At 39.0% G+C, this 21,094-nt stretch overlaps 1 protein-coding gene across 1 annotated transcript in view; it reads right to left on the bottom strand.

Annotated features, from left to right (window-relative positions):
* HECW1 (HECT, C2 and WW domain containing E3 ubiquitin protein ligase 1) overlaps window positions 1-21,094 on the bottom strand; it is a 632,276-nt gene that overhangs the window by 328,218 nt on the left and 282,964 nt on the right. The window contains exons 6-8 of the mRNA XM_036246873.1: window positions 9,432-9,574; window positions 5,617-5,717; window positions 1,316-2,668 (exon numbers count right to left, since the gene is read on the bottom strand). Coding sequence (XP_036102766.1) covers window positions 1,316-2,668; window positions 5,617-5,717; window positions 9,432-9,574 — 1,597 coding nt within the window. The remainder of the gene's footprint in view (window positions 1-1,315; window positions 2,669-5,616; window positions 5,718-9,431; window positions 9,575-21,094) is intronic.

Genomic DNA, 21,094 nt, shown 5'->3' with positions numbered 1-21,094 from the left:
CAGAACAAAGAAGAGATTCATAACATCATTGTTAAAGAAATAGATTGACCATACATTCTCACTGTCATGAATGCCTTTCATAGTGTATACCACTGTGGTGTTTTGTATTTCACTACAGTTTTCCTCCTTGTGTTTCTCTTCCCTTTCCATTTTTTTTTTTTTGGCACTTCTCCTTATCACATATGCCACTTTCCCTCACTCTGAAATGTAGGAGTGGGCATTGTTGAATACTTAAAATTATTTTTTGTGTGTGCTCACTTCAGTTCCTATAAAAAATTGTAGGAACTAGACATTTGTTTAGGTGGTAAGAATACAAACAAAGAAGATAAAATTCTGGTTCTTCATGAGTTTACAGTCTAAAGATTATACCACCACAATTTGCTTGGAGGCTAATTTAAAGAGCAGAACAGCAAAATCGCAGAATCTATATTTCTCTCTTTTAAAATAACCGAATTATTTCATATTGTTAAGTGACATTTTAATTATTTTCCCCTGTATCACTGTCACTTGACTGGTAGATGATTCCCAATTCTGAATATGGAAATGCAAATAAATTTCACATATGATTCCAAGGCATGACTAAGAAGAACCTCTTTTTTGGTTGAAATACAGAACCCATTTTAAAAACTAGAGGTAGCATCTTTTGGATTTGAATCTTACTCGAAACAAAGAGATTTATGCATTCATGTTGTTTTTCCTTTCCAATGAGCCTAAATAGCCAAAATAAAAAGAAAGAAAGAACAAACAAAAACAAAACATAAAAAATCAACAAAAAACATAAACAACAATAACCAGAACTGAGCATCACAAATAATGACAAATATATGTATGTTATACCTATCTACATATACACAAGTGAGTTAAATTCAAAAACAGAGGTAAATCAATGTTCTTCAACTCATATACATTTATTGCTATCTTTAACAAATTTTAGGAAGTCAGCAGATATTTCTACACTATCCACAATGTCTTCTTATATCTTTGATTCTAGCCTTGATGTTCTGGTTGCTGTCAAGACAGGAATGGTAATATATACACTAGCCACAATGATGACTTAAAATAGAGAATCACATGTACAAGTGCACACTCACATGTGTGCACTGGTAGCTCTTGGTATATATCTAGAGGTGGTGGGGTGTCAGCTATTCATATGTCACAAATACTTATACAAACACACACAGTACAGGACAGGCATACAAAATGGCAGCAACCTCATTTGGAACTGATCCTTTCACTCTTCTTTTTAAACCGTGCTGGTTAGACCTGTGTCCCCCTGGTGGTCCTATTCTCACTCCTATCAGGTTTGAGGTCTAACCTTCTTTCCGATTGCTTGGCCCTGCAATGGGGGATTCCAGACCATCAATGATTCTTGCCACACATCCTGCCATGTTCCTCGTGGGGGCGTCTGGCTGGTCTTGCCATGGCCCAGCAGCGTTCACAGACTCCAGGTCTAGCTCTGGGCTCTGCACCGAGTCCGGCACTGACTCAAACGCGCTGTTCTCCTCTTCCTCCTCCTCCTCCTCCTGCGAGGAGAAGACGGTGCTCTCAGAGATCTTGGCACTGTCCATGGAGGAGAAGCGGGTGTGGCTGGTGAACCTGCTGCCATTGTAGCAGGAGCCGCTGTAGCAGGAGCTACTATAACAAGACGTGCTGTAACAGGAGGAGCTGTAGCAGGAGGGGCTGCAACAGGACGTGTCACAGCCCTCAAAACTGTGGTTCCCGCCTGGCCTTGGGCTGTAGTCACTCTCACTTTCGGTGCTGGGGTGCTTGTCTCCATCCAGGACTGAGCAGTTGTTCAAGCCAGAGAGGTCAGGGGCCATCATGCCTGGAGTAGCCCCCTCAGTATCCTCAAAACCCTCTTCCAGAGCAGGCGGCTCAGCATCTATCGTGCCCCCCTCGCTGAGCCCATCCTTCTCCAAGGCATCGTTGAGAGTGGGCTCTTCCTCAACGCCATCATCCTCCTCAGGGCTGCCATCCTGGGCCACGGGCATGCTGTGCAGCAGGGTGTGGATGCGTATATAGTGCGATCGCGGGCTTTCTGGGTCATGGCAGGCCGATGCGATCACTGTCTCCAGCTCAGACACAGGCAAGGAACAGGGCCTGCTCTTCCTCTTCACTGAGGCTCTCAGCTGCAGCCTGTCCTCCTGCTGTCCCAGAGCAGACTTGTTCCCATCTCCCTCTCCCTCCTTCTCCTGTCCCTTTTTCTCCTCCTGTTCCCCAGCCTGGCTCTCTTTTGCCGCTTCTTCTGACACAAGGTCCCCAGTGCTGTCTGGAGCTTCACTGTCCTCCAGCAGGTCCTGTGGGGATACCTTCCCTCCCAGGTCCAGCCCCTCAGCCAGCTTTTCCATATTCAGAGTGGGCTTGGTGTCCTCTCGCCCCGGGCCCAGAATCTCCCCAGCCCCATCAGGTCCCACAGAGACTGTGCCGAGGTCGTATCCTGCCTCAGTGGTACCTGCCACTTCCTCCACCAGCTTGGCAAGCTCCAGGCTGGCGTTTTCTGCAGTGACCAGGGTGCTGCCCTCTCTTGGCTTCTTGGATTCTGAGTTTCCGGAGGGCTCTGGTGCATCTTGCAGAGTGTCCCCATGGCTGCTTGTCACAAGTTTGTTCATAGGGCTGCCCTGAATTTCAGCTGACTCAGCTTCGGTACTTAGGAAAATCTCTTCATCATCTGTGGGCAACAGAAAAATGTCATTCCTTCCACAAGAGAGCATTTTGGTGTTCGTATACTTTGCCAGACATGTACATGTAAGCCATCCTAAGGGATTTTTATTTTAGGATATTGGATATAGGGGCTTCTCATTGGCCAGTGCTCAGCTGAAACATTCTGTAAGAATGTGTTTTCCTTCCAGACCAACTAATCCTAAAATTTATATGGAACCACAAAAGACCCCTAGATAGCCAAAATTATCTTGAAAAAGAACAAAGTGGGATGTATTGCACTCCCTGATTTCAAATTATACTACAAAGCTATGAAAATCGGAACAGTATGGTAATGGCACAAAATAAACACATAGACACATGGAATAGAATAGAGAGCCCAGAGATAAATCTTCACTTTATGGTGTTAATATATGACTATGTAAGCAAGAATATGCAATGTGGTAAAGACAGTCTCTACAATAAGTGGTTCTGGGAAAACTGGACAGGTACATGCACAAAGATTAAACTGGACCACTTTCCTACACCATATACAAAAATAAACTCAAAATGGATTAAAGCCCTGAAAACATAAAACTTCTAGAAGAAAATATAGCCAGTAAACTTTTTGATATTGCTCTTAGCAATATCTTTTGGGCTATATCTCCTTGGGCAAGGACAGCAAGAGCAAAAATAAACATATGGGGCTACATCAAACTAAAAAGGTTTTGCACAGCAAAGAAAACCATCAGCAAAACTAAAAGACAACCTACTGATTAGGAGAAGATATTTGCAAATGATATATCTGATAAGGGTTGAATATCCAACATATATAAGGAATTCATACAACTTAATATATATTTCAATTAAAGAATGGTCAGAGGACCTGAATAGACATTTCTCCAAAGAGGACATACAGATGGCCAACAGACATATAAAAAGAAACTGATCATCACTAATCATCTGAGTAATGGACAATAAAACCACAATAAAATAGCACTTCATACCTATCAGAGTGGCCATCATGGAAAGATCAAGAAATAAGTTATGACAAAAATGTAGAGAGAAGGGAACCCTCATTCACTGTTGGTAGGATTATAAATTGGTGCAGTCACTGTAGAAAATGGTATGGATATATATCAAAAATTAAAAATAGAATGGCCATATGACCCAGCACTACTGCTTCTGGGTATTTATCTGAGGAAAGCAAAAGCACTAATTCAAAAAGATGTATGGACCCCTATGTTCATTGCAGTATTATTTACATAGCCAAATGTGGAAAAAAATCCTGATGTCCACTGATAGATGAATGGATAAAGATGCATTATATATACACAATGAAATATTACTCAGCAATAAAAAAACTGAAATCTTGTCAATTATGACAACATGGATGGGCCTGGCGGGTATTAGGAACTAAGTGAAATAAATCAAATGGAGAAAGACAAATACTGTATGATTTCACTTATTGAAATCTAACAATACAAAACAAATTAATAAACAAAACAAAATAGAAATATACCCTTAGATATACAGAACAAGCTGGTGGTTGCCAAAAGAGAGGAAGGTAGGGGGTAGGTAAAGTAAATAAATAAGTAGATAAGTAAATACATAATGAAGGCTAACTACTCTCCCTCCTACATGCTTGATCCCATTTCCTTCACTATGATCATATAATTATTATCCAAACAGAGATACTATTGAAAGCAAAGGGTGGCATTATTAATAATGAAGCCAAGACTACAGGCGAATGCCAGGACTGTACTTCAAAAACTTGGGGAGAAAAATGAGTTCTTCTTGTGTTAGAGGCAATTTACATATTTATATTTATAATATATTTCTGAATTGTATTTCAAGGGAAACCACTTTTTTGTTAAAATAACCAAAGCTTAGTGCTACCCCAGTTCTCAACAATGTTTGTTACGTGAAAGATTTTAGAGATAGGGGAGGAATGTTTACAGTTCCTTGCTGATCCCAGGCAAGACTAATTGTACTTTCTCAGAGTATGTCCTATGGTTGGGTGCCCCAGGGTAGCAGAAAGAGTAAGTTGGATTCTTGGCAACTAGAGGGTAGAAAAGGGTTAGATAATGGCAGCAACCAGTTATTCAGTAGCTCAGGATGAAGTCCTACCAACATTTAGAGATTATTGCAGTGGAAGAATAAACCACGTCTCCACACGAAGTAACCTATTCAAGGAGTAGCAACCACGGTGTACCTTTGCCTCCCCCAACTTGATTCCTGCAAGGTGTGAACTTCCCATTTCAAACACACTAGTGCAATTCACACATTGAAGGAAAACCATCTCTTTGGTGAGTCATAAGGCTGTCTTTACTGCTACACTGAAAAGTCAGATTTATTCTTAGAATACAGAAAAGGCTGAAAGAAAAAAACAAAACAAAAACCAGTCAGGTGTTTTCTTACATTCTGCATTGTAAATTGGGCATAGAAAATTGCAATTGGAGTTCAATAAGTGGGCAATGATAAGCTCCAGACTCTGAATTCTCAAAAGCTTCATTAGCTTTAACAGCAATTCATAAATGTGGCCTAGGAGAACCAAGCAATTCTCAATGTGATCTACACTTATTTGTAGGAGAAGATAAAAAGTGGAATTATGAGGCATCTCATCATTCTTATTTGGAAATAAGTTTTGCCTTAAAAAACTGAACACTGGATGATTATGAAATTTTCTGTTTAATTTATAGTTTTTATTTTTCCCTGTGATATTGTAAAAACATGTTGTACAATCATAATTCATACAAGACATGTATCACATTAATTCATACTCATATTCATTCATTTATTTACTCATGTGTGCAATGATTAAATATCTATTGAGCACCTCCAATATGGGTGCTGGAAGTAAAATGATAAATTAGATATGGCTCCATACCTACATTGGCTTTATTGTCAATCCCCACTCCACTGTCTAACCCTATGACATTAGGCTAGGACAAAACATAAAGTTCATGCTGAAAATACCTGGGTGAATAGAGGAAGTAATCTCAAATCGAAATTGCAGCTGTCCACTCACATGATCTGTTGGGAGCCTGCGGCCGAGTGTGTAGCTGACCACCCTATCCCTAGAAGGAAATAAGCATCATCACAGATCTGACCATTACCTCTTCTCCCAAAGACCATACCAGCAGATGAGACAGGCGTGCAGGGCAGCCTTGCTATTAGGAGGTGATAATCAACTCTGGTACTTATGAGATGGTCCTAAATTAAAGATGGGAATGTACATCTGATCAACAACAATTAAGAACTTCAAGAAAATCCTTAACACAATTCCAAAGTAGAAATCCGCAAAATATAGCTTATGGCCAATTCTGGCCCACCACTTGTTTTTGTACAGCAATAAACTTTTTACATTTTTAATGGTTGGAAACAAGCAAAAGAAGAGTAATATTCTGTGACACATTAAAATGATAAGAAATTCAAATTTCGGTTTCTATCAATGAAAGTTTTATTTGAACAAAGGTATGCTATTGGTTGACTTATTGTCTTGGGCTGCTATCATGCTACAATGTCAGAGCTGAGTAGTTGGGACAGAGACCTCATAACCTATAAAGCCAAAAATATTTACTAACAGACACTGTGGAAAGTTTGCCAACCTGTGTTCTAAAAAAGAAAAAAGATATTGATATTCTTTGCTTACTTTTTCTGACATTTTTCAAATACACCCTTAATAATGGTTAGTGCCAGCACCAGGGACAATTCTTGCAGTAAATATATAATGTCCAACAGAGAATATTACTGTGATTACTGAAGACCCTGTGGAGTGCTTCAGAAATGGACCTGCTACAAGGTGGAGTGAAGCAAGATTTGTAGACTGGGTTCACTGGCCTGTGAATTCCAATTATATCAAATCCAGGGTCCCATATAGACATTCTGAAACTCTGCCTTGGATTCTGGCACCATCCCCTCTGATCACTAAAGGTAATTCCTTAATTACTAAGAAGAAAATTATCCAGGAGAAATCGATCTGATACTTTGCTTTTATAGTTTCATCAACAACGTAGCTTCAGCAGAATACACTGCCTAAATACCTTGATCTAAACAAGAAGAGTAACTGCCTTGGGATATCCAGGAATTAACAAATTTAGTGTACTCAATTATTACAAGAACATATTTCAAAACCAATTGTTACTCAGATAATTTTTAATTAATTCCATTTATTAATTTGTGATATTCAAGTAGTATTTAAATGCCTCTTTCTAGAAAACATCAGCATCTAATGATCCACTGACCTAGTGTTTTTCTTTGGTAAGTCATAGTTTAATGTTAGACTTTCATGGAAGTCCACTAAATAAAACATCATATGCAGGAAAAATAGAATGAGCCACAATATTTTGTTTATTTAGAGTCTTGATCATTATTATGAAGTAGGTTTCCTATGATCCTGAGAAAGACATTCTAAACCCAAAACATAGTTGAAATCAGGGGATGCCTAAAGAAAATTAGACAGTGAAACAAAAAGGTTAAATGTATTATTTTTTTGCATTTGCTTTTCAGGCTTTTCTTTCCTTTGCTCTTCACCTAGTTCATCAACAAATATTTTTTGAGCCTGTGTCCAGTAAAAAGTGCTGCAGTTGATACAAAGCATATAAAGCATAGTCTCTGCTTTAAAGTAGTTTACCTCCACTTGGGGGCGTAAGGCAAGACCACTAAATAATGGTTCAAGGCTGAAGATGGCATTTCTAGCATGAAGCTGAGGTGGTTGGGGTTAGTGAACTCAGGGGAGGCAAGAGGCCAGCTGAGGGCTGGAAAGTTATAGGAAAAGAATCAATAAAACATTGGAAATAAGAGTGCATATGAGTCTGGAGAAGAGAGAAGAGGAGCAAATGTCTAAGGGTAGATAGACAATGATAGAAACCTTTGCGGATGAAGCAAGAGTTTCCAAATAAATGCATGGAGAGGGATGGATGTGGGGATAGTATTTTCTGAGGGCAGAAGGAAGCTATGGTACAAGGTAGATTTACTTTTCTTATGGGTGATCCCTGTGGTTCTGCCGTGGCCCAGGTCCAATGCTCTTCTTCTACATTTGGGTACCTTCAGAATGGGAAGCACTGCAGAAGTGCCCTCCAGAGGCTATAGAAAGCAGTAGGCCTGGAAGAAATAGATGCTCCCCTCACCCCAGGTCCCCGGGAGTGGCCTGTTATTCCATCAGAGGTGGTGAGAAGAAAAAGCCTCTAAGGTTTGCTGTTTCTTCATCTTAAACAAGGTTGGAACTCAATGGTGGGACAATTAGGTAAAGAAATGAGACAGCAAATTTGGTCTATGAAAAGTACTCAACATGGAACAGTAGATGAGTTCTTTCTGTGGCTGTAATGAGCAGGGGGAGGGAAGTCCAGTTTAATAGGCACTAATTGAATCTCTAATACACACTTGACAGCAGTGTGCTCAGTACTGGGGTATAAAGACTCTTATGGAGATCTTCTTTATGTCCTCCTCACCACTCTCTGACAGAGGTGTTAAAAGCTGTGAAAGCAAACTGTAGGGCAGAAGAGAGAAATGAAAAGTGTGGCCAATGGTAAATTTGAGAATCAATACTAGGAACTTTCGAGTCACCTGTTACAGGGTAGGGCATTTGAACATTGAAGAGAGGCAGGTGTGCATTTGAACTCTGACTGCACCTTTGTTACTCACAAGCTTTTTAGGCAATTATTTACCTTACTTACACATATAATTTATTATAAGAAGGAACAGTGATAGTGCCTCAGTCCCAGTGCCCTAAAAAGACTAAATGTTTAACAATGATCACAAAGAATACCCTTCCCTTCTGAGTTCCTACTACATGTCGGGAGCTACTTTACATTCTTTATGTACATGTTTTGTTTGCTTGTTTGTTTAATCCTTACAGCCATGAATTTAAAGTGCAAATATTGTGTTTGACACATGGCTATAGCTCCATGTCAGCTCCCCTTGGCTTGAGAGTTAATGGCATGTTTTTATGCACACAGCTGAACACGTATTATAACGTTCTAATTAAATGTCCTTGTGATAACTTGTGAGCCCAAAATCCTTCTGAAACTCCAAAGTGCTTTAAATTAAGACATTTTGAAATTCTGCATAATTTTTCTTATTCTTTTGACATTATTCTAAGGGTCACATTGTATTGAAACATATGCTTATGGCCCAAGTGCTATACCTAATGTTTTAGAATATAGTCACTATTACCTGAGTAAATATATATTATACATAAGGATTTTATCTGCTCTGAGTTCACTTTAATGATAACCATGAATGGACATGAGTGTAAAAAATATAAAACACAGAAACATATTCTTATATACAACTGAAATATGAAAGCAACATAATTGCTGTGTTCCATGAGAATTTATGCTTTAAAAATGGCATACACATTATCTAGCATTTTCTATAAATACTAGCTTTTTCTAAGGTATTCTAATAACCCAGCATTTTATCTTGTCATGGAACTATCACAAATGATTTAATACTACACACAAGACAAGCACACAAATGAAATATTCTTCATAGTAAAACAAATTTTAATTTCTACCTATACAAAAAAAAAATAAGGGCATTAAGGGTTTCTTTCACTATTGTGTTTTAGAATTTTTAAAATCTCTTCCATCAGTAACCAGTCATAGACAAACAAGGGGAAAGGGAAGGGCTTGTTTAATTGAACGTTGTGACTCAAGCAACACAATGAGAGAAGCCAAGGAAATTTAACATCATCATTTTAGTTTCAATCTCTTTGAGACTATATTGTTGCAGCTTACAGGCCTACTGGTTGAAGCCTAATGATACTGAAGTTTCAATCACATGTTTACCCTATGGCGTGTCTTTCCAGGAGCCTCTGAACTGGCATTGAAAGCTTTCCCAAGAAGCGCTTGATGATAGGGCGGCTTTTGGCAAACTTGTCCTTCACCTCAATTTCCAGCACGTCAGTGGGCAATGATACAAAGCTGAATTGCTGAAATGAAATAATATGCCATATCAGTTAACTAAGAGTTGTGAAAGCTGGCCAATTCTCAGTCCATCTGCCTTAGATAAAGACATAGTAAAACATCCCACTGTCAGTATATATACATCAAGGTCTTAGAATGCTCTAGGCCCTATTTATTCAGTAAATTAATAATGTCAACAATGAGGTGCTTGTTCAGTGCTTAAAAATAAGTTTATTCTCTGAAATTCAAATAAGAAAATAAGTCACCTTAAAAAGAAAGAATGCTTACCCAGGTGCCACCAGACTTGACTAAAAGTCAAGTAACATTTCATTGTTAAAGTAAGAAAAAGCACTAAATAATAAAGGTAATGCACTTAAAATAAATAATTCAATATCCTTTTTGTGGTTAGAATTGCAGAAGTTTTAAAAAGTTTGATAATTCCCCATGTTCTTGAGAGGGGGAAAAGATAAGGACTCCAACACTGTGCTGATAGGAATGTAAATTGATTCAAACTCTGGAGGGGAATTGGCAATATTTATTGGCATTTAAACTACAAATCCCCTTCAAAGCAGAAATCTACTTCCAGGAACTTTTCTTCTGGATTAACTTGAACAAGTGTGCAAAATATATATTTACATGGGGAGGGGGGCAGCGGTCAATGGAGCATTATTAATAATAGCAAAATACTAGAAAAACCAAAAACATCTTCCATAGGAAACCAGCTAAATGAAGTATGATAAATCCTTGAAACAGAAAACTCTGCTGTTATTAAAAAGAGAAAGGCAAATATTCACTAACACTGAAATGGCAGTTGACAAATGAAGTAAAAAAGCAAGGCATTGAAGAATGTGAAGAGTGAGATTCCATTTGCAGTTTGCAGAGAAAAGGCTTAGAATTGTACACTCCAACTGAACTCTAGGAAGTGGACTGGTAGGGAAGGGGAGAAAGCATATATTTTTCATTTAATTCTAAACTGTTCATTTTTACAACAGCATACTATATATCTTTAAAATAAAGGCAACAAAAATTAAAGTGTAGAAAAGGAGAGGGAAGTAAATGTTGACATTGCCTAGCTCAGACCATCTGAGAAGAGGTAGTCTTAATTAACATTGAACTTTATAGTACCTTAATCAAGGGTTATGAAACAGATGACAAATATAATTATTTTATTTTATTTATTTATTCTTATTAATTCCTAACAACAATCTTTTTAATTAGTTGATTTTTACACTACAGAAATAAATGTGTTGAGCATGACAATATTAGCATCTCCTCTGTACTCATCAGGATGGGCTAGGGCATGCTGCAGTAACAACCAAATTTCAAATCTCAGTGACATACCATAATAGAGTTCTGTTCCTTGCTCACATTTGCATTGTGGTCTGGCAGAGGGCTCTGCTAATTAGTCACTCAAAGAGTCAGACTGAAGGAGCAAACAGACACTTTCTCAAACATTGCCAGCAACAGTGACAAAGTGAAAGAGAACTCCAGAGGGTCTTCTTACTGTAAATAATGTTTGCTGGCAAGCCCAAGCACTCATCAAAACTAAACACATGCCCCAGCCAACCACAGGGAGCAAGAAGCAGGATCCAATAGTGTATCTGAGAGAAAAAGAGCAGAGGTATTTGGCAAATAGCACTAATGACTTCCACACCCTCCATTTAGCACTTCTAGTTTTCATTGTAAATTAGTTTTAGTTAACTTTTATATAATTCCTAAGAGCCAATTATTCTTGGTGATGACAAAACTGAATTTATGGACACATTAAGCTTAAGAATCAAATCCCCTAAAAAGTTCTGTATGAGTGAGGAATCAGCCCCATCTGTCTCAGGAACTCAAATATTTTTTTTATTATTAATTAATTTAATTAATTAATTTTTGTTACAGATGTTTCTCCGTTTTCCCCTTCCCCCCACCCTGCCCACCCTGTCCTCACCTTTGTTGTCAATGTCCGTTCTTCATGCATACATGCATGTAAGTTCTGAGGTTTATCTCTCCTCCACTCCCTCTTCTGGGGATTGTCAGTCTGTACCCCACTTCCACGTCTCTGGGACTACCCTATTCCTCAGAATGTTATGTTCATTATATTCCACAAATAAGTGAGATCATGTGATACTTGTCTTTCTCTGTTTGGCTTGTTTCGCTTAGGGTGATACTTTCCAGGTTACTCCATGTCGTTTCAAAGGATAAGAGATCTTTCTTTCTTACAGCTGCATAGTACTCCATTGTGTATATGTACCACAGCTTTTTTATCCATTCATCTACTGTTGATTTTTTGCTTTGTTGTCCTTGCTGGAGGACATGCATTCCAGAAGATATTACTAAGAGCGATGTCAAGAATTACAAGTTTTAATAGTAGTTCTTTAACCAAGTAAGAGAATGTTTTTCCCATTTTTTTTCTGAGAAAAAAAATTGTTTTATTTTCATAATGAAAAACAATCATCTTTATTAAAACAAGAGTATTTCTGGCTACAGCAGTATGCGACACTGAAGTAAGCTTATTAAAATACACTCTGAGCCCTGGCCAGTGTGGTTCAGTTGTTTGGAGCATGGAACCATGTTTCAGAAAGGGGCAGGATTGATTCCCAGTCAGGGCACATACCTGGGTTGTGGGTTCAATCCCTCAGTCAGTGCACGTGTGGGAGGTAACCAATCAATGTTTCTCACATTGGTGTTTCTCTTTCACTCACTCTCTCCCTAAAAATATCAATTAAAATTTTATTATTATTATTATTTAATTTATTTATTTTTACTAATTAATTTTTGTTACAGATGTTTCTCATCCCCCCCCACTGGTTCCCATCCCCCCCCCCGCCCTGTCCCCAGTTTGTTGTCCATGTCCACTGTTCATGCATACATGCGTATAAGTTCTGTGGTTTATCCCTCCCCCACCGCCCCCTCTTCTGGGGATTGTCAGTCTGTACCGCACTTCCATGTCTCTGGGGCTACCCCATTCCTCAGACTGTTATGTTCATTATATTCCACAAATAAGTGAGATCATGTGATACTTGTCTTTCTCTGTTTGGCTTGTTTCACTTAGGATGATACTTTCCAGGTCTATCCATGTCGACTCAGAGAATAAGAGATCTTTTTGCTTACAGCTGTGTAGTACTCCATTGTGTATATGTACCACTGCTTTTTTGTCCAGTTGTCTACTGATGGACACTTGGGCTGTTTCCAGATCTTAGCTATTGTAAATAGTGTTGCTACAAACATGAGGGTACATATATTCTTTCTGACAGATGTTTCAGAAGTGGGATTACTGGGTCAAATGGGAGTTCAATTTTTAATTTTTTGAGGTAACACCATATTGTTTTCCATCATGGCTGCACCAGTCTGCATTCCAACCAGCAGTGTACTACAGTCCCCTTTTCTCCACACCCTCGCCAACACTTCTTGTTTGATGATTTGTTGATGGCGGCCATTCTGACAGGTGTGAGGTGATACGTCATTGTTGTTTTAATTTGCATCTCTCTGATGATTAGTGATGTTGAGCATTTCTTCATATATCTCTTAGCCATTTGTATGCCCTGTTTAGAGAGGTGTCTATTTAGCTCCTCTGCCCATTTTTTCATTGGGATCTTTGTCTTCCTTTTGTACAGTTGTATGAGCACTCTATATATTTTGGACATTAACCCCTTATCTGATGTATTGTTGGAAATTATGCTCTCCCATAGAGTGGGTTGCCTTTCTGTTATGGTGGTTGTTTCTTTTGCTGTGCAGAAGTTTTTGAGTTTGATATAGTTCCATGTGTTCATTTTCTCCTATGTTTCTGTTGCCTTAGGTGATATATCAGTGAAAATTCTGCTGCATATGACATCTGAAATTTTGTTGCCTCCATTTTCTTCTAGGATTTTTATGGATTCATGAGTCACATTTAAGTCTTTTATCCATTTTGAGTTTATTCTTGTATATGGTGTAAATTGATGGTCTAGTTTCATTTTTCTGCAAGTAGCTGTCCAATTTTCCCAGCACCATTTATTAAAGAGGCTGTCTTTGCTCCACTGTATGGTCTTGCCATCTTTGTCAAATATTAATTGAGCATGTTGTCTGGGTTCTCTATTCTGTTCCATTGATCTATCTGCCTGTTTTTGTGCCAGTACCAGGCTGTTTTGATCACAGTGGTTTTGTAGTATAACCTGGTAATGCGATCTCTCCTACTTTGGTATTCTTTTTCAAGATTGCTGTGGCTACTGGAGGTCTTTTTTGATTCCATGTGAACTTTTGAAGTTTTTGTTCTAGTTCTGTGAAGTATATCATTGGTAATTTGATGGGGATTGCACTGAATGTATAAATTGCTTTGTGTAGTATGGACATTTTAATGATGTTAATTCTTCCAATTCATAAACAAGGGATGTGCTTCCACTTTTTAAAATCTTCCTCTATGTTTTTTTAATGACCTGTACTTTTCTGTGAATAGGTCCTTTATTTCTTTGGTTAAGTTTATCCCTAGGTATCTTAATTTTTTTGCTGTGATGGAAAATGGGATTTTTTTTTAGTTTCTCTTTCTATGAGTTCATCATTGGTGTATATGAATACTGTTGACTTCTTGACATTAATTTTGTATCCTGCTACTTTGCCAAATTCATTTATTAAGTCTAGTAAATTTTGATGGAGTCTTTGGGGTTTTCTACGTATAGTATCATGTTATCTGTGAATAATGACAGTTTCAATTCCTCCTTTCCAATTTGGATTCCTTTTATTTTTTTCTTCCTGTTTGATTGCTGTGGCTAAGACTTCCAGTACTATGTTAAATAAGTGTAGAGAAAGTGGGCATCCTTGTCTTGTTCCTGTTCTTAAGGGAAATGTTTTTACTTTTTGTACATTGATTATGATGTTGGATGTAGGTCTTTTATATATGGCCTTTATTATATCGAGATATGATCCCTCTATTCCCAGATTGCAGAGCATTTTTATCAAAAATGGGTGCTGGATTTTGTCGAATGTGTTTTCAGTGTCTATTGATATGATCATATGATTTTTATCTTTCATTTTGTTTATGTGGTGTATCACATTTATTGATTTGTGATTATTGTACCAGCCTCGCATCCCTGGGATGAATTGCACTTAATCATAGTGAGTAATTTTTTTGATATATTGTTGGATTTGATTTGCTAATATTATTTCAGGATTTTGGCATCGATGTTTATCAGGGATATTGGCCTATAGTTTCTTTCATTGTAATGTCTTTTTCTGGTTGTACAATTACAGTTATGCTGGCCTCATAAAACAAGTTTGGAAGCCTTCCTTCTTCTGGATGTTTTTTGCAATAATTTGAGAAGAATAGGTATTAGTTCTTCTTTGAATGTTCAGTAAAAGTCCCCCATGAAGCCATCTGGGTCTGGGTTTTTGTTTGCGGGGAGAGTCTTGATTACATCTTCAATTTCTTTTGTTGTTATTAGTCTGTTCAAGTTTTCTATCTCTTCCCGGTTCCATTTTCGGAGACTGTGTGTTGCTAGAAATTTGTCCACTTTGCTTAGATTGTCAAATTTGTTGCCATATATTTCTTCATATTATTTGTTAAGAATCTTTTGTATTTCTGTGGTATCAGTTATTATTTCTCCTCTTTCATTTCTGATTTTGTGTATTAGGGTTCTCTCGGTTTCTTGGTGAGTCTAGCTAAGGGTCCATCAATCTTATTTATCTTTTCAAAGAATCAGCTCTTTGTTTCATTGATCCTTTGAATTGTTTTTTTGGTCTCCTTGTCATTTATTTCTGCTCTGATCTTTTCTACTTTCCTTTTTCTACTTGCTCTTGGGCTTTCTTTTTGTTTGCTTTCTAGTTCTTTAAGTTGTGAGGTTAGATAGTCTATTAGAAATGTTTCTTCATTCTTGAGGTAGGCCTGTAGTGCTATGATCTGCCCTCTCAGAACTGCTTTTGCTGCATCCCATAGATTTTGTGTTGTTGTGTGTTATTTTCATTGGTTTCCAGGAATGTATTGATTTTTTCCTTGATCTCCATGGTGAGCCATTCATTGTTCAATAACATGCTATTTAGCCTCCATGTTATCAAATGTGTTTGCATGTTCTTGTTGCAATTGATTTCTAGTTTTTTGCCATTGTGATCTGATAAGATGCTTGATATGATTTTAATCTTCTTGAACTTGTAGAGAATTAGTTTATGCCCTAACAGCTGGACTATCTTTGTGAATATCCCATGTGCCCTTGAGAAGAATGTGAATTCTGCAGTTTTGGGGTATAATTTCTTGTAGATATCTATTAAATCTATTTAATCTAGCACTTTATTTATGGACTGGTTTCCTTGTTAATTTTTTGTCTAGAAGACCTATCCAGAGATGTCAGCGAGGTGTTGAAGTCCCCTGCTATGATTTTATTGCTGTTGATTTCTCCCTTAAAGTCCTCCAGAAGATTTTTTAAATATGTTGGTGCTCCTCTGTTGTATGCATATATGTTTACCAAGGTTAACTCTTCCTGTTAGATAGATCCTATTAATATTAGGTAGTGGTCTTCTTTGTCTTTAGTTATGGCCTACATTTTGAAATCTACTTTGTCAGATATGAGTATTGCTACCCTAGCTTTTTAAAATTTTTTCTTTCCATTTGCTTGAAAGATTTTTTCCATCCCTTCACTTTCAACCTATGTGAGTCTTTTGGTGTGAGGTGGGTCTCTTGTAAACAACATATACGTATGTCATGCTTTGTTATTCAGTCAGCTACTCTGTTTCTTTTTATCAGAGCATTCAAACCATTCACATTTAAGGTGATAATTGATATGTACTTATTTATTGCCATTTTTGTTTAGTATTGTTCTACTTTTCTTCCTGTTTCTTCTACTAATTACAGCAGTCCTTTTAGCATATCTTGCAGTGATGCTTTGGTGTTAATATATTCCCTTAGCCTTTTTTTTTTTTTTTTGTCTGGAAAGCTCTTTATTTGACCTTCTATTTTGAATGATAGCCTTGCTGGATAGTCTTGGATCCTTGTTTTTCATGACCTTGACTACTTCATGCCACTCCCTTCTGGCCTGTAGTGTTTCTGTTGAGAAGTCAGCTGAGAGCCTTATGGGTTTTTTTTGGTAGGTATTTTGTTGCTTACCTCTTGCAGCCTTTAGAATTCTCTCTTTGTCTTTAATTTTTGGCATTTTAATTACTATGTGTCTTGGTTGGGCCTCTTTAGGTTCTTCTTACTTGGGGCTCTTCGTTCTTCTTGAACTTGAGTGCTTTCTTTCTTCACCAAGTTAGGAAAGTTTTCTGTCATGATTTCTTTAAATATATTCTCTAACCCTGGCCCATTGTCTTCCTCTTTGGGGACTCTTATGATGTGAATGTTATTACCTTTTCAGTTGTCACACAGTTCCCTTAACCTATCTTCCTGTTTTTTAATTGTTTTTTCCTTTTGGTTTTCTAATTGGTTGATTTTTTTCTACCCTGTCTTCTAATTCACTGATCCAGTCCTCAGATTCCTCTACTCTGCTGGTTAGTCCTTCCAATGTGTTCTTAATTTCTTCTATGTCATTCCTCATCTCCACTTGGTTGGTTTTCAATGTTTCTGTATCTTTACTGATGGTGCTGATGTTCTTACTCATGCTGTTGAGCTTCCTGAAGATCATGGCTCTGAACTCTACCTGATAATTTGCTTAGCTGCATTTCATTGATCTCATCTTCGATAGAGTTCTCTAGTTCTTTCATTTGGGATTTGTTTTTTTTTTTTTTTTTGTTTCACCATTTTGGCTATCTCCGTGGATAATGGAGCCTGTCAATTTTTTTCTGTGGGTGTTGGTGTTCTGCTGTTTGTGGCTCCCTCTACTGGGTTCTGATGAGTCTGCGTGGTCCCATGTTAAACACCACTGTCAAGTCTTACTTTCCTGTGTAGATTTGCAAGCCCAGGAAAGGTTCACTTATCCTCTAGCTTTTTCCTGGTGGCTAGGAGTCTCAGTTACTCTGTGCCCTGGTGTTCTGCATAAGAGAATTTACAGAGGGTTGGATAGATGCTGATTATTAATGAGACTCAATTTGCATTTCTTTGCCTCACCTGGGAAAGACTGAATCTCCGTGGTGGTGGATGCTGCTTTTCCCCACAGGTCTGGGAAGGAGCACACTGGCCACTTTTTTGTGTGTCTGTCACTCAGAAAAACTCTGAGTGCCCTCTAAATCCTGGGTGTCCCTACAGAGTTCCAGCCCGGTCTGCCCTCCCTCTGCCATAACCCCAGGTGAGTGGCTGTGGCTATTTTATTCTTCTGTCCTTGCTCTCTGCACTGTGGAGTGGGTTTGGTCTTTATTCCCCAAAAGTGCTGCTCACAGCTAAGATTACTACTATCCATGAGCTCCCAGCCCAACACCCTCTGGTGCCTCCGCAGATCCTACCAGTGTCCCTGGTTATATTGTCCTGTTGTTTCTTTTCTGTTGCTTTTTTTTTTTTTTTTTTTTGAGTATTTCTCTTTATTTTAGTTGTAATTCTTGTTTAGTTTTGGGAGATTGTCTGTGTAACTTTCATTTACTCTGCCTCCATTTTCACATCCTCTATGCCTATCTTGTGCACAGCTGGGAGGCACAGGCCTCTCTGGTGCCCCTGTACCCTGCAGGTTCGGTGGGAAACTGGGTCACACATTCCCTTTGGGGACTTGGCTCTATGCCTATCTTATGAGCTGCTGGGTTCACAGGCCTCTCTGGTGTCCCTACACCCTGCAGGTCCTGTGAGCAGGCATCTGGATTGCACCAGTCCCTCTCGGGCTCGGGCTTCCCACTGCTCTTGTGGGCTATTGGGTCACAGAGGCGTCTCTGGTGCCCCAGCACCCTGGAGATCTCGTGGGTAGGCACTGGATCACACCAGTCCCTCTCGGGCTCTGGCTTCCCATCAGTTTTGTGGGTTGCTGGGTTGCACAGGCTTCTCTGGTGCCTCACACCCTGAAGGACCTACAGGTAGCTGGATCACACCAGTCCCTTTTGGGCTCTGGCTTTCCAATGCTCTTGTGAGCTGCTGGGCTGCACAGGCTTCTTTGGAGCCCCATGTCCTGCTGCTTCTGGCTGGGGAGTGCGGCTGCCCTGTGTGGCTCAACTCCTGCTCCAGTTTTCCTGTAGTTTTTAGAGATTGGTCTCAGCTGCTGGTCTGTGCTTCTGTGCCTGGGGATGGGTGTCTGCTCCCTAGCCTCTGTTGCTGGGGTTATATCTTGACTCTGGTTGGGCTGCTACTATGGGGGATGGTGCTGGGCTTCCAGCTGTCTAAGGCTTCCATGACTGGCATCTTGGGAGCTCCAGTACAGTGCACTGGTCTGTGTTGACACAGAGTGTCCACTGGTCCGATGGTACCAGGTGCCCTGTTGGGCTCAGGTTGCTGGGCCTTAGCTGCTCCCCTGCCTCCTCCCAGGGAAGACCCAGGATCTTCCAAAATGGTTGGCTCAGGGAGAAGCACCCTGCGCTTACCGCAGTAGCTGGCTGCTCCTTTCCACAGCACAGGAACCGATGTGCATCTCTGTACTGTAGGAGTTTGGTTGTCCACCTTCACATCCAATCACACTCTCTTACACACTAGCTCACTCTCACACACTCACTCTCCCTCCAGTCCTGTCTGCCATCATCTTCAAGGTGCATATTATTTTTTCTGATTGGTGTTTCAGGCTTCTTAGGATATATTCTGAGAAGTGGGATTACTGGACCAAATGGCAGTTTCATTTTTAATTTTTGAGGAAACACCATATTGTTTTCCACAGTGGCTCTACCAGTTTACATTCCCACCAGCACTATACTGGAGTGCCCTTTTCTCCATATCCTCAATGGCACTTGTTTGATTATTTCTTGATGTAAGCCATTCTGGCAGGTGTGAAGTGATACTTCACAGTTATTTTAATTTGCATCTCTCTGATGATTATGATGTTGAGCAATTTATCATATGTCTCTTGGACATGTATATGTTCTCTTTGGAAAAGTGTCTGTTCAGGTCCTCTGCCTAATTATAATTGGATTGTCTTGCTTTTGTTCAGCTATATGAGTACCTTATATATTTTTAAGATTTATGTCTTATCAGATGTATCACTGGCAAGCATGTTTTTTTTAATCATCAGGTGACACCAAGGCTTTAATTATACAAATGTGCATCTTGGATCTGAGAGATAGAATGCAGTGTGTGCCTATTTGACTGTAGTACCTTTCCTGGTGTGTGTGTGTGTGTGTGTGTGTGTGTGTGTGTGTGTGTGTGTGGTATGTTGTAGATTCCTGTTAGACAGTTCACAGTTTGGGAAATTGGTATTTTTGTCCAGTTATAGTTTAAAGTGCTAAGGAAAAAGTGTTTTAGTTATCTTTTAGTTTTATACCTATCAGGCTCTTTTTATCAGACATAATTTATAAATTACAATTACAAGCCAAGGCATCAGATTACTGAGGTATAGTAGAGATATTAAAAATTCATGGTCTATCTATTATCTATCTATTATGAATTGATCAGTCAATTGATCCATTCATCCATTTATCATTCATCACTCTTGGCATACAGCCTCCATATATGTGTATATTTTATGAAAATAGAGAAGTTATATAATCTGTACTTAAAATCTGCCTGGGCTGATGTGGCTCAGAGGTTAGAGCATTGGCTCTTGCACCAAAGGGTCCTGAATTTGATTCCCAGTCAAGTGCATGTCCCCAGCCACAGGCAGGCTGCATACAGGAGACAACCAATCGATGTGTATTTCTCACATAAGGTCTCTCTTCTGCTCTCCCTCCCACCCTCCTTTCCACTATCTCCAGAAATCAATGAAAAAAATGTCCTTGGGTGAGGATTAACAAAACAAAAAAGAAGTTAAAATATATTTTAACAGTAGAAACGTTGGACTTAAAAAAGCGTTTTCTTTACTGTTGAGAGTATTACAGATGTCCCCCACATTTTTTCCCTCATTGTCTGCATCCACCCAACTCCCACCCCACCCCCAGCCATTATCCCACTATTGTCTGTGTCCATGGGATATGCATAAATATATATACAAATTTCTTTCATTAATATCTTCCTGCCCTCCTCCCCTCTTTTCTCTGATTTTCATCAGTCTGTTCTGTGCTTCCATGGCTCTGGATCTATTTTGTTCATCAGCTTATTTTGTTCACTGGATTCTACATATAAGTGAGGTCATGTGGTATTTGTCTTACTCTGACTTGCTTATTTCACTTAGCATAATAATCTCCAGTCCCTCCACGCTTTACCAAAGGGTAAGAGATTCTTCATTTATACAGCTGCAAAGTATTTCATTGTGTAAATATACTACAGTTTTATTATTTACTCATCTCCTGATGGGCACGTAGGCTGCTTCCAGACCTTATATATTGCAAATAATGCTATTATTAACATAGGTGTGCATATATTCTTTCTGACTGGTGTTTCAGGATTCTTAGGATGCATTCCTAGAAGTGGGATCACTTGGTCAAATGGCAGCTCCGTTTTTATTTGAGGAAGCTCCACCCTGTTTTCCATAGTGGAGATTTCCTACCAGCAATGTACAAGGGTTCCCCCTTTTCCACATCATTGCCAGCACTAGTTTGTTGAAATATTGATGGTAGCCATTCTGGCAGCTGTGAGGTGATGCCTCATTGTAGTTTTAATTTTCATC

The sequence above is a fragment of the Molossus molossus genome, unplaced genomic scaffold (genome assembly GCF_014108415.1).
Source record: "Molossus molossus isolate mMolMol1 unplaced genomic scaffold, mMolMol1.p scaffold_m16_p_7, whole genome shotgun sequence".
In the NCBI taxonomy this organism is placed as follows: domain Eukaryota; kingdom Metazoa; phylum Chordata; class Mammalia; order Chiroptera; family Molossidae; genus Molossus; species Molossus molossus.
The sequence above is the reverse complement of the archived record's forward strand: the minus strand, read 5'-3'. Positions and strand labels throughout refer to the sequence as shown.